Source organism: Molothrus ater, chromosome 4 (genome assembly GCF_012460135.2).
Source record: "Molothrus ater isolate BHLD 08-10-18 breed brown headed cowbird chromosome 4, BPBGC_Mater_1.1, whole genome shotgun sequence".
Lineage (NCBI taxonomy): Eukaryota > Metazoa > Chordata > Aves > Passeriformes > Icteridae > Molothrus > Molothrus ater.
Window position 1 is genome coordinate 39,662,409 of NC_050481.2, and position 14,107 is coordinate 39,676,515.

Here is a 14,107-nt window from a genome sequence, read left to right on the forward strand (position 1 = left end):
TCAAGAAAGTTTCTAGACCCTATCTTTTCATGCATCTCATGCCCTCTTTCTGTTTCCAGAAAACTATCTACAGTATCTAGACAATACAGCAAAAACTTAATGCTTGGAAGTGCCTATACTGGAGCTGATGTTTTTGCCCTTAAATAGAGAATAAGAAAATCACAAGTAATTTCATATTAAGTGTAAGGCCGTGAAAAGATGGATAATCCACTTTGTGTTTCATATTAAAAAGGAATTATAAATATTTGAAACAGGATAGAAATTAAAGTACCTGCTCATCCACCCATATGGACTTGTCTGAGGCATCTTGACTGTCACCATAGGAAAGATTCTCTTCCTTCTTCTGCTTGTGTCTTCTGTGTCCTGTAAATGACTGGAAGCCTCCAGTATTCCTGGCTTTGTCTTGCACCTCTGCTTGCTAAACTTACTTGATAAAAAATACAACTACAAATTGTTTAGTTCTGGTGTGACTGACCTGTGGAACTGCTCTACAAACTCCTATTGGATCTAAAAGGACTTAGTTGTTGATAACTGGGAAATATTTTCATTATTCAGTTACAGTTAATTGTGCATGTGTTTGGAGACCAAATTTTCATTTATGTTGTTAATGATAGAAACAGCCCATTCTTTAAAGGTCACCTTCAGATCTGTTGCTGAAGTGGATTGTTACATTAATTAGTAGGACTTTTAATCAATGCTTGTACTAAGATATTCTGAGTTTTATCTGAAGTGGTAATTTAAAGAATTTAAAGAAGCATAATATGAAAGTGCCTAATACTCCCTGCAGAAGCCTGTGCTTGTTTTGCAAAACTGGAATCATTTGGCAGTGAAGCATATTTTAAAGTTGAGACTTGGTTCTCTGGCATGTGAGTGCAGGTGCTGTCCCTGGGCTCTCCAGCAGCAGGTCAGCATCATGACCATGGTTGAAATTTGGCAGCATTGGAAGCACAGCCAGGTGCCCTGCTGTGGGTAACACACACCAGGGAAGGAGGAGGGCAGCCTTTGTCCTACTTCCTCAGCTTCCTGAAGAAGGCTTTGAATTATTAAGGGTTAATTATTCTTTAAATAGTTACAAGGGAGGGTCTTGGTTGGTAGCCAGGTAGGGTCATGCCAGAGGAGGCTGTGTGGGCACTTCCAGAGAGCAATGTGCTCCTTTGAACACAATTGCTAATTACTGTGGGAAATTTTGTGTCTCACATAGTTAGCCGAAGAATTTATTTTAAAACTGCATTATCCTTTTGTTTGCCCTAATCAGAGTCTTAGTTCTTTTGAAACTGGAGACCAAACCTGGGAGGTAAGAGTGGAATGGGGTAATTACAGGACAAAAAGTTTTTGCATGACCTTTAAGGTAAGGCTAAAAATCTGATGCAATGAAAGGGATGCTTTGAAGGAGTTAGAACAGGGGTTACAGAAAGGAAGTGATCCAGCAGGGCAAACAACCTCCAGCCTTTACTGTCTGCTGATGTTGGATTGTGCTGAAGAAGAGACAATTAGAGGTTGTGACAAGAGGACACAGCTTGTGCAGAGGGGGAGGCTGGAACCTGGGGAGTATAGAGGAACACATGACAGCTGATACCATCTGAATAGATAGGATAGTTAAATACAGTAGTAGGGATTGCTAGTGTGAACATAATCAAGTTAAGCAGTACTTTACTACATCTTATGGTGGCATTCGTAAGTAATATTTTACACTGCTTTATTAGGAGTGAATTTGTGACAGTATGAATATAGAGTACTCATTTCTGTGGGGATTTTTCATTATGTTTTGGAATTTTCCTGTTTGTATCTCTGTGGTTTTGATTTGTTGCTGTTTGAGAAGGTCAGCTGGCAGGGCAAGGGGATAACTTTGGATAAAACAGAGTTCTTGAGCATTAAAACAGTTGTCAGTATGCCCTAAAAATCTTACTAGTCATTCTTTATAGAGATGAGTCACTAAATAATTCTCCAGGTTACCAGGCTGCAACAGTATCCTCATTATGATGACACTGGAACTGAAAAATCTGGTTACCTGTCAGATCATAAGGGAAAGGAAAATCTTGTGAATGACTCCTGTTTATGTGGAATTTCAGTTTTCACTGTGAGAAGCTCTACTTGGAAACCAAGGCTGATGCTACCTGTGTATCCTATGTCATGCAACTAAAGCAATAGCTTCAGCACCTACACTTAGCTATTTTCTTTCTTCCCTCTCCCATCTGTCTGCAATGACATCCTTGTTACAGTTTCCTCAGGTTCTCCTTTCATTTCCAGACACCTTCACAGTAATATTTTCAGCTCAGCCTTGTGACTGTATGCCCAGCTCTTGCATGTCACATGTAATATACTTCATTTCCCTTATAGTGACTTGAGAGATGTATTGTTTTTGAAACCTCACTACTGTCAAATTGTTTGAAATTAACTCTGAGTTGTTGAAGGGGGACTTGAATGATCGACAGCCTCTTCAGATGGTGAAGCTGACATACTGATAGCTTTGTTCTCCAAACAGAAATACAGAAATGACTGTGCTGTGCTCCCTGCTTGGGGACACAGGGACTGCAGCACCTTTGCTGATGTTCATGGTTTGTTATATGTTGTTCTTGTGTCAGATTCTCTGTCCCCCTTGTTTTAGTTTTACAAAATTTCTAGGTTTCTGTATATTTCTTCCACAACAAAAGAGGACTCTGTGGAAGAGCAGGTGCAGAAGTAGATTTGGGAGACATGATTCAAGAAGGAATTATGCTTGCATATATTAGGAAACCATTAAGATAGCTTGAGTAAAAACACAGTGATGGAAAAAGAGTGTAAAAGATGAGAAGGGATGGAGATGATGGCATAAAGGATGAATTTCAAGTTTAAAGGAGTAGAGGGGAGTACTTGGGCCTTTTTAGTTGCTGCTGAGAAATGAATTGCCCAGTGCTGATTCTACGAGTTTAATACTCTGTGCTGAAGTAAATGAGTCACAAAGTTCTTCCCTTCTGAAATTTTCTTTGTTCTCTTCCTCCACTTGTTTTTTCTCTTAAACTCTTTCCTCTTGCTAGGTTTGCTGTGTTACTTGTCTTCCCCAGTGGTGCCATAATGAGGGCTACTGAGTGCTTCTCTCTCCTCTTTGTGTCTTGAGCTTGTTTTGTTATTCATTTTTTCTTTATACTGCGGCATTTCTGCTCACTTAACTTCCTTTCCCTCTGTCTTTTCATCACATGTTCTCACCCTCCTTTTCACTAAAGGAGCACACTGTATTATTAGAATCGTTTGGTCTTCATTTTCCCTTTCTCACATAGCTCTTTCAGCCCTTGAGATAAAACAATTTTTATGGAAATTCCCTGAATTAGAGGTAGATGCTTCTCCTCAAGATCAGGGTTCATGACAGTTCCTCCAAAGGAGGAGCAGGAGCTGTCAGTATAACCCTGGACTGAGTTCCTCTGAAAAGTCTGTTCCAGTTGGTGCAGTGTCTCAGCCCTCCCTCCTTTCAAGCTCTGGGGTTTCTGCTTGGTGACTTAATAACCAGCACAGCCCCAGGCTGCATCTGTGTGGCCAGCTTGGGGTGATTTTCAGTTTTGTCTTAAGGTTTGTAGCCTTGCTGTGGAGGGGCTCCTGGCATGCAGAAATAGCTGTAGCTCCATCTCAGCTGTAGCTGCTGTATGTCCTGATAGCCTCCCAGGAAATGCAATCCTGAGATGTGCTCCCTTGACTCCCATCACTTTCTGCCCATATGAGGGAAAGTATGAGGTGTTCTTTCCCTCTTTCCCTCAACTCCCAAGGATTTAAATTTTAAGTAATGGCACCAATATTGTTATGCAGTCATCAATGTTTATGACTAACCAGGATGCTGCAGAACTCTTTATCTTGTTGATTTTCCTGACCCTTATTGCAAGAAACTTCTGTAATGAGTATAGAGTACATTTATTTGTTGTTTATTCTGTCTCTAATGTAGTTAAGATTTTTAGATAGACTGTGTAAAATAACTTATGTTAACATTACATCCTGTTGTGATGGTAGATATGAGTGTTCTGTTCCTCTGACTGATGCAGAAAAATACAAAATAATTTTTGCTTGTCTTACTTATTACTCTTTTTCTGCATGCATGTTTTTGTTAGGGTTTTTTTTGTTGGGAATTTTTGTTTGTTTTTAATTTGATTCTAAAATGTAGGGTTAGTTAGTGACTTCAGGAGGCTTCTTTTAAATTGTAGTTTGTGAACTGTCTGACAGGCCATCTGTTTTTCACTCCCCCTTAGGAAGGCTGACTTGGGATACCTTCTCTCCAGTTTCTATGCTGGAAGACAGACTTTTTATATTAAGTGAGTTTCTAGGTATGATGACCTGAAATGTCCATGTATTAAGAGTCATCAGTTTGACTAATGGCACACCATGGCTACAGATCATCCTAAGCACCTCTTCAAAGTGTCATTTTTCCAGCTCAGTTGATTTCTGACATATCTCACTTTATCAGCCATTGAAGTGGAAATTTCATCACTCTTTTATGCTTTTTGAGTTTTTCTTAGTATTTGTTTGTAATAGGTTTTATGGGTGATTAGTTGTGCAAATTGTGAAGTTGTTTTTTTTTTTGTAGACAGAAGATTTTCTTAATTTTTGCATATAGTACCTAAGCTTTTTAATCTGCCTGTTAACATGTATCAGTTGAATCTTGCTTTGTTCTTCTGCTGTTAAAAGGCTGTGAAAACCTATACCTACTGCAATTTGTAACTAATGCAGTATTTACAGTCGTTTCACCTGGTCAACAATTACAGGTACAAAGGAAATTATTATTTAATGAAAGTAATGGCACTTGCAGACATGTATCTGTTGAACAGCACTACTTAGATGCTATTTTCAGCAACTGTTGTCAATGCTGAGAATAGGCACTGTCTTAGCTTGCAGCCTGTAAAATCCTCTGCTCTTATTCCAGACAGAAGCTCAAGCCTGCTTCTTCTCCCAGAAATCTTAGGGTTCTTGTACTGCTTGTGTTTATGTAGAATCATGAAAGCAGATTTGGTCCCCATCTCAGCAAGTGTTCAGGCTGTGCTTTCACCTAGGAGTCACTGTGGAAGGATCAATGACTCTTCATTTGTAATAATGGTAATTAATAACAAAAATCACAATAATTCACTAATAATGTAGGTCTCTGCAGCTGGGAATACTATGATTCTTTGGAATGTCTAAGTTTTTAGATTGAGATGTTGGGAGGGAAGTTTGTGATATGTAATACGTAAGCTCCTTCCCTATCTCAGTTTTGCTAGCCTCGGGAAGGGAAGAAGGGAAATCATGCTGCTTTCCTTGCTGCTGCTTCTCTTTGAGACTGAGGAGGAGAGTTTGTGCTTCCTTGTATTTCAAACTCTCTCACTATTCTCCTGTAACAGAGAAATGTACAAATTTTATCTTTCCTTTCTTTGAATATTTTCTATTCCTGCTCTGTATATATTATTGACTCTCATTATTCTTAGAATTAATTTCAGTTTTGCTTTGTATGTTTAGAAATGTCTAAAATGGATGTAGATGTTGAAAGGGACTATAGTAGATCCATAAATGAACCTAAGCAGTGACATAATCTTTTCTGTACAATTATCTTGTCAGATCAGTGACAAAGATATTTTATTTCTTACCTGTTTACACTTCCATGCTTCTGTAGATTCTTAGATATCAAAGGACATAAAATACTGAGGCATATTTAGACTTCTTAGGTACATTGATGTTCATTGAATCATGTTTAATGCTGGGAGAAGTTTCTCCAAGTGAGAGATGGGGAGGGAGCACTGTGTACCTTGGGCACAATTGCCATTCTGCTGCCAAACTGCAACAACCCTTTGAGGAGCTCAGAGTTCAAGGTGTTGAATGAAATGCAGTCATTTTCTGAAACATTTTAAATGCCTGCAGGCATGCTAAAGTTGTACCTGGGTGTTTTGGATAACTCTGTAGCATGATCTTAATGCCTTTTTTGCATCTTACTAATTTAAATATTGCTTTTCTGTGTTGCAGTGTAGAACTTAGTACCAAGGGGGTTTTATTGAAAAAAGCTAAGTAACTGTGATTTGGTTTTTGGTTGTTTTTTGGTTGGTTTTTTTTTGGGTGGTTTTTTTTTTTTTTTGATTTTCACTATGTCAACTTTATTTCATGTTGCTGTAGATGACTAAGAGAAACTGATGAAAGGCTGTCCTGGTAAATTTTAAATGCAGTGTAAACTACACTAGTAGTCAGCTTTGTCTGTGTGAGACATCAGTCATTGAAGCTCCTGTGGTAGCTTAGACACTCATGTGTGAACATGCCTTGTGCTCAGTTTTAGTGTTTGCACTTGGTTTCTCTACAACACTTAGAGTAAAATAAGGGATTTTGATTGTTTATTTGTTTTAATTATTAATTGCTCATAACTTATCAGACTTGGTAATTAAATATTGTGCTAAAAGTGTTAATGAGGGCAGAGGTCTACAATGTAGCCTGACTCATAAGGGAGTGAGCTCTTTGATCCCAATAACCTGATAACAACAAGAACTGCTTCTCTGCTTCTTCTCTCCTTCTAAAATAAGTTGAAATAAATATATAGGTATTATTTTTAAAATGGGCATCTCCTCTTTATGATATCAAGCTGTTTTTAAAATTTGGAGTGAGACTGAGAGAGTAGATTCTGAGTGTGCAATCAGCTGAGCCGATAGAGGAGTGGGCTGAGCGTGACTGTATGAGAGCTGACATGTCAGCCTGGTGATCAGTGAACACCCTCCTGTGGAATTCAGCCAGGAGCCTCCAGCACTGCAGAGATCACTGCAGAGGTCATGGGAGATCCCAATGCTCAGTGACACAGATGAGCATCCTCAGTTTTTATACTTTCAAAAGTATTGCACAGAAACTTGAAGTAGTGGCATGCACCAGTGAAATATTTTTTTTATTTTCTGCAGTCCATGCAGGCTGTTTCAGGTTAGCATTGCAATGTAACACATGCAGCAGTGTATAGCAGAGCTGAACTGACATCCTTTTGTGAGTGTGTTAGTAGTTCAATAGCTTTGTAAATATTGCTCTGTGTAAATGACTTCATTTAGTTGGGGTGAAGCAACCTGATAGACCATAAATATTGACATATGGGCAAAAACTCTTTGCAGATGAAAGCAAGTGTTTCATAATACATCTCAAAATAAATGTATTCTCCTTGGTTTAAGATTTTAATCTGATTTTGTAAATTAGCTGCTGTGCATTTGTCTATCCCTGCCAAGACCCTGAGATGCAGCTTTAATGTTGTAGGAAACAGAAGAGAAGAAAAAAAGGAAATATGATCAAATCTGTGCAGCAGTGGCTCATTTGAATCTGTGAAGATGTGAATGGGAAATCTTGTTAGTATTTTAGTAGTGATCTTTCAGAGAAAGAGGCTGAGTAGATGCAGTAAGTGACAGTTTGGCTTTTTATTTAAATAATTTTCTCAATAATTGAAAATATTTCTCTCATTTTTTTCTCATTGAGAAGTATTTTCTAGGGAAGAAGAAGGGGTGATTCATAATGTATCAATGATTAAAGTAAAGATTTAGTAAAGTTGTCTGCAGGTCTCCTTTTGTTTGGCTTGTCACTGCTGACTTACCCTACTTAAACATTAATTTTGATATTTGTTGCTGTGTTCTGCAAATATGTTTGTGCTCTCCCTTTCTGCTTGTTGTCTGATCACAGTAAAGAACATTTATTTGTAGACAGTTCTTTAAGATAGCTTTTATTCTGTCTTCTATTAGATATGTGTATTAATTCACTGATGAAATAAATTCAGACACAAGCCTGAGGATGTTGTTTCCTAAGACTTGATGAGAGATACTATTAATTTTTAAAGTTAAAGGCTACTGAAAGTAAACAGGTGATCTGTATAATGCTAGATTCAAAAAGATCAGGTTCTTAAAACCTAAAAGGTTTGTTTTATTGTTTGTTTTGTTGCTTGTTTTGTTTGTGGGTTTTGGTTTTTTTTCAAAAATGCTCACAAATAATCCAGTAGTCCTCATTACTCTGGCAGGATAATCACTGCTGAATGTCTCCATAAAGTGGTGCTGTTAAACAGCTTGTATTTTTTTTAACCTTTTCATCCTTTGCCTGGAAAAGCAATGGATAACCCAGAGAACTACTTTCTGAAATTTTATTGAATTCATTGACTTCTGTAGGAAGCAGATCAGTACTTCTTCATGCTACACCATAGATTAAATCTTGGAGAATTTTAACTTGCTATATAATAGTGTGTTGTGCAAATAAGAGTTTGGGTTGTTGGTTTAGCTTTTGTTGTGCTTTTTTGTTATTGTTTTGGGGTTTTTTGGTTTTTTTTAACATTATAAAGGATTTTGGAAACTTGGATAAAAATAAAATTTTTTCTTCTTTGATGTGAACAGTCAAGATGATGAATAGTGTGTCAGTTTTCCCATGGTACAGTTTAGAGACACTAGGAATTAGTGGCCCTTTAAAGTCTTGACATGCTTAGATGAAAGGGGAGATAGGCTTTGCACTGCAAAGGAATTCCCATGTGTATTTGTTAATAATGATTTTTAAACATCACAGCTCAGTTTCATATTAATAAAACACAGAGTTTATAATATTTCTAGTAAACTGATTTTTCCTGTAAAGTACTTCCATTTATTAATAAATAAAATGTTTTAAAATCTGAGTGTTTCATATAAGCTAGAAAGATGTGCTGTGTGGGCATGCAAACAACTAAACTGTCATCAATTAGGTAAACTGTTGTGTTGTAAAAAATTTTTTTTTTTTTGATCATGTAAAAATATCAGTTAACCACTTTAAATTTGAAAATATAAAAGTAGATTGTTTCCTTAAATGGAAGTCTTTGGAACTTTATTCTCGAGTCTAAACTGAGCTTCAGATAAGCCAAGAAATTCAAAAACCTTTTTGGAAAATTGAAAAACAAAATGATAAAGGACTGGCTCCTGTTCACATAATTATTGAATTATGGCTCTGTAGTAAATTTGATGCTCTCTGAAAATATTTTAAGGAGTGACAACTAATTAGTTTGATATTAAGTGTTTAAATAAGTGAAGAGCTGTAAAGCAACCTTATTTTTGCTGAAAAGAGTGCAAATGGAGTTTGCTGCTGATTTGTGATATGTGTTGCTGTGTGATACGCATAGGCTTTCTCAGCTGCTTAAAGATAAAAATTATATTCTTAACTTTATTTTAGCACTTCTCTTAATAAAACAAAAGCAGAATTTCCAGTCTTTCTTTCTGTCAGAAATGTAGATATTTTGGTTGAGGTTGCAGGACCCAAGAAATTAAACTGAGATGTCTTGTTTTGAAAACTGAGAAGTTTTGTTTTGAAAACACATGAATTAAATATTAAAGCAAAATAAATACTAATAGAAATATGATCCTTACTGTAATATTACTTGAAAACTTGAGGGGGAAAAAAACTATTTCTGACTGTCATTTGCAAATCAAATATTTTCTTGCCTTCTAGCACAGCTTGCATAGAATACACTGGCTTGGATAAACCTTCCTGTATATCACCTGTGTTATTTTTGTAGCTTGCTGTGAAATTATGTGTACATGTTCTCTGAGAATAATTTTCTCGGAATAGCAATTGCAGTAGAAATTATAGAAGTCTAAAAGTCTGCAAAAAAGTATAAAACCCCAAACATTAATACCACAAGTTTCCAACAAGCAGAAGAAAACCAGATTTGCCATTTAAGCATGCAGGCTTCTCAGACAAAGAAAAAAAAAGCTTACCTGCAGATAGACCTTAGACAACTAACACATTTCTAAAGCTGAAAAACTACTATTTTTCCAGTTGGTTCTCTGCTCCAATCACTCTCTGCTTTTGATCTTTTAATCTGTTATATAAAAATGAGTAATAATGTGTTGATGTTTTTCACAAGAATTTTTTTGCTAACGTTTTAGATAGGGGTAGCTCGTGCATGGAGCTCTGGCAAGTCTTACAGAAGTGCTTCTGACCCACTGCTGAGCAGATCTTTCTTTCTTTCTTTCTGTTCCAGACAGTTAGGGATCAATTACAGCCATTAGAGATCATTGTAACACATCAGTGGTTGTCTTTCTAATTTTATTATAGGTGAATGTAAGCTGAATGTAGAGAAGACTTGCCAATAAGCTGGACTGATGTGCGCAGAGAAGGAATGAAGTATGGATGTGAAGGAACGTAGGCCTTATTGCTCCCTGACAAAGAGCAGACGCGACAAGGAGCGGCGCTATACAAACTCTTCTGCAGAAAATGAGGAGTGCAGAGTGCCTACTCAGAAGTCTTACAGCTCCAGTGAAACCTTGAAAGCTTTTGATCATGATTCCTCTAGGTTGCTGTATGGAAACCGGGTAAAAGATTTGGTCCACAGAGAAGCAGATGAGTATACCAGACAAGGTAGGCAAGATGTTTGAATTCAGAGTGTATCATTCATTAGTTCCAAGGCATTCTTGCTGCAGGAAGAGAATGTTATTTCACCAGTTCCATCAGTTTTGGTAATACTCCACACACGTAGTACACTTCCCTCGTGGCTCCCTAAATCTTTTACAAAGATGGAGAAGCATTGTGTACCATCTTTGGAATAAATAATAGATGATGCACAGGAAGGAAATGGCCTGTGTTGGGCAGTGGGTCAGTGACTATATTGCAGAGTCAAGTATGAAGCATTCAGGCCTTACAATTTAAAAATCAACCCCCAGTTATTTGACTCATTAATAGTTGCCCAAAAGTTTGCCATTCCAGTATATCTAAAAATGCAAATAGTTTAAAAATTAATAGAAAAAATAAATAGAAGTGTTCCAAGAAGACTATTCCAAGATTTGGGGAAACATAGTATGTCTGGATGAGCATAAAAATAATTCATTAGCTCAGTGCTTTTACTTTTAGCTTACAAGGGCAGTAAAAGAGCACTGCTCAGTGAGTAGTAGAGGTAAATTAGTTCACAATTTGTGCATTTGGGTGTGTTGGATGGTTTTTTTAGTGGTTATCTCTGATATATAACCAGATGGTAATAGGTTGCTAAAGCTCACTGTTGAGTTTTTCAGTTCAGGACTGGAGTGACATGAGAAGTCTAAATATCCATCAGGATGCTCAAAACTTGACTGAATATGGTTCTCTTGCACCTTACTGTAGCTGACTGTGTTTGAGCACAGGATTTGAACAAGATGATCCCAAGAGGTCCCTTTCGATCCCAGGGATTCTGTGTGATTAAACTCGGCTCCAATTAGGGTTCAGCACTTATGCTGAACTTTTGCATTCAAAACTGTAGTGTCTGAAATTGATGCTTCTACATTTACACAACTAAGCTACTTAATGTAAAGAGGAAAAAAAAGTTATGAAATGTGTAGAGTACTTCAGCCCAGCTATCTAAAAGGATAAGAGCTGTGTGAACCTATGACTCAGTTTTCTGTTTAAGGCTATCTCCTATTTTATGCGGAAACAAAAGTAGATTTAGAAATCTCACTCCTGGTGAGACAGTCCTTAGTTTCAATTTTAGAATATCTAAATCATTTTTTTCCATTGATGTTTTTTCTCTGTTCAATTTAGAATATCTTTACATTAAAATTAGAACTGGGCAGATGGTGTTGACTTCTTTGCCTACTAATGTTTGCAAGGGAAATAAAAATATTTCTCTTATGCACATGTAACTGAGGCTTGCTGCTACTCTACTTTCTGCCGTTTTTTTTTTTTCTGTGGTGTGTTGAAAATTCAGGTTATCACTGTTTTCTAGTTTTTAAGTCATTAGTCACCTTGACATCATTACTTTAATGAGGTAAAATCAAGAGGAAGTTTTTTAAATCGCTACTGTAGACACTGTCTTGTACTAGGTATGAAATTATCTCAGAACAGGCACCATTTATTTAATGAATTCATAAACTATTGCCTGACTAGAATATTATTCTTTTTTAAATAGCAATAACAAACTGGAAGAAGTTATGTGCTCTCGCATGTCACATATGATGGTGCACTGGGGCTTCGTTTTTATTCCCTTTCACTTTCTTCAGAAAAGCACACAGTATTTAGCTAATGATTCTTACCCAGTATGCAATAAATTCCATGTCTATAGGCCTAAAATGGCAGTCTAGGATGGATAATACCCTCTTCACCTTCCAGTGGTCTCAGCACTGTCTTCTGTGCCCATTTAATTTCCCTCATTGTCCTTTCAATTATTTTTGTATGGCTTATTGGTTTCCTGCACTGCAGAGCAGTTTGGCCCCTTTGGGGACTACCTGCAGGTTTGATAGGGTCAGGTAATAAAGGGCTTCTTTCAGGTAGTGTGTTCCTCATCTTTGACTGAGAATTTACAGCTTCTGGCATTGGGAGTATTTTGTGCAAAAGGTCCTCAAGGTCATTTCAAAGGTTTATAAATAATATATAAAAGATGCATCCCTGTTATTTTTTTCCTCTCTGCCTAGAAATAGTATGAGATTTGTGGCTTTGTTGACAGTGTAATTGACAGCCTCCTAATTCAACAGGAAATTATTCTGTAAATAAAAATGGCAACCTTTAATAAATACCTTTAATTAGGAATGAATTTTAAAAATTAATCATGACCGGTGTTTCCTTTCTGCCCTGATTGTGTAAAACAATAATATGAAATTTCCAGTGTCAGCTGGAAAGTTACCGCGGCAGTTATGCAAGAGTCAAGTCTCTCAAATGTGGAGGAATTAAAATCATAAAATAATGGACTCTTCTGAGTTGGAAGATACCTATCAGGATTTACTGAGTTCAACTCCTGGCCTTGTGGAGGACACCCCAGGCATCACACTGTGTGCTTGAGAGTCTTGTCCAAACATTTCTGGAGCTCTGTCAGGTTTGGTGCTGTGACCACTTCCCTGGGGAGCCTGTTCCAGTGCCCAAACACCCTGTGGGTGACAAACCTTTCCCTCATACCCAGCTTAAACCACTCCTGGCACAGCTTCAGGCCATTCCCTTGTGTCCTGTCTCTGGTCACCACAGAGAAGAAGAGATCAGTGCCTGCCCCTCTTCCCCTCACAAGGAAACTGTGGCGTGCGCTGAGGTCTCCCCTCAGTCTCCCCTTCTCCAGACTGAACAGACCAAGCGCCCTCAGCTGCTCCTCACACGGCTTCCCCTCAAGGCCCTCCAACATCCTCACTGCTCTCCTCTGGATGCTGTCCAACATTTCACATCTTTCTGACATTTTGGCACCCAAACTGCTCCCAGCCCTGGAGGTGAGGCTGCCCCAGCCCAGAGCAGTGCAGGACAATCCTTCCCTTGCCTGGCTGACCATGCTGGGCCTGCTGAAGGACAGGGCTGGCCCTCCTGGCTGTCAGGGCACTGTTGACTCACATTTAAAGTGTCAGTATGGTTTTTTTATGCCTAATATTTAGGGTAAAGCCCTGGAAAGCTTTCTGCTAGGCAATCAGAACTTTGCTGTCTCTTCTCCTGAGTTGTTTCAATACATGTGTTTTGTTCTTCCTCTTTCCCAAAATCCAGTGGTAGGAATTCAGAAAGGGATACTGCTATTGGAGATAGGTGTGCTTTATTTATGGTATCTTTATTCCATGAGATCTTTTCTTGTGGAGAGGAGATTCTCCAATTGTCTCTTCCAGTCTAATGATATTTTTCCTCGTGAGTTGAATTTCTGTTGCTTTAGATTAATTACATAAATAGAAATATGAGCCCAAAAATAAATATGATTGTCATTATGATTCTCAAATGATTATGTCATTATGATTCTCAGCATCTAAAACATATTGTAAAGTATTTAAACATGAAAATATTATATAACTGGGGACTATTTTGTTACTTTTGAAAAGCAACTGACAGAACTAGAAGAGCAAGTAAGCTGTTTTAGGCAATTGGAACTACATCTAGGCAATATGCTTTCAGTTAACATCCATGAGAGATAAGACCTAGTGCAGTCTCTTCTTTTTCTTCAGCCCCTTCACCTGTTGCAAAACTGGTTTTGTTTTAAAAATTTTAGATGAGGACTATTTAGCCTACTATTTTTGAGACTTTTAAATTAGTTATTTATTTTCTCTTTGTGTATAAACCTCACAGGAGAGCCGTATAAGTGAAGGCCATGAGCCTTTTTAGTTAGTTTCAAGAAAGACACTCAATTTTGTATTACTTTGAGAAGATACCTAATCTCATGCTTGACAATGGCTGAAGCTCCATGAAAGACTTTACTTTAAAGGTGTGATACAGTAGTCTTCTGCTTATGTGTTAGAGAAGAAGATGA

General features: G+C 37.6%; 1 protein-coding gene across 6 annotated transcripts in view; it reads left to right on the forward strand.

Moving 5' to 3' along the window:
- Positions 1-14,107, forward strand: part of TENM3 (teneurin transmembrane protein 3) — an 880,089-nt gene that overhangs the window by 557,212 nt on the left and 308,770 nt on the right. For all 6 annotated transcript variants that reach the window (XM_054514645.1, XM_054514646.1, XM_054514647.1 and 3 more), the window contains one exon: positions 9,997-10,299. In XM_054514645.1, coding sequence (XP_054370620.1) covers positions 10,068-10,299 — 232 coding nt within the window. In that variant the 5' untranslated portion in view covers positions 9,997-10,067. The remainder of the gene's footprint in view (positions 1-9,996; positions 10,300-14,107) is intronic.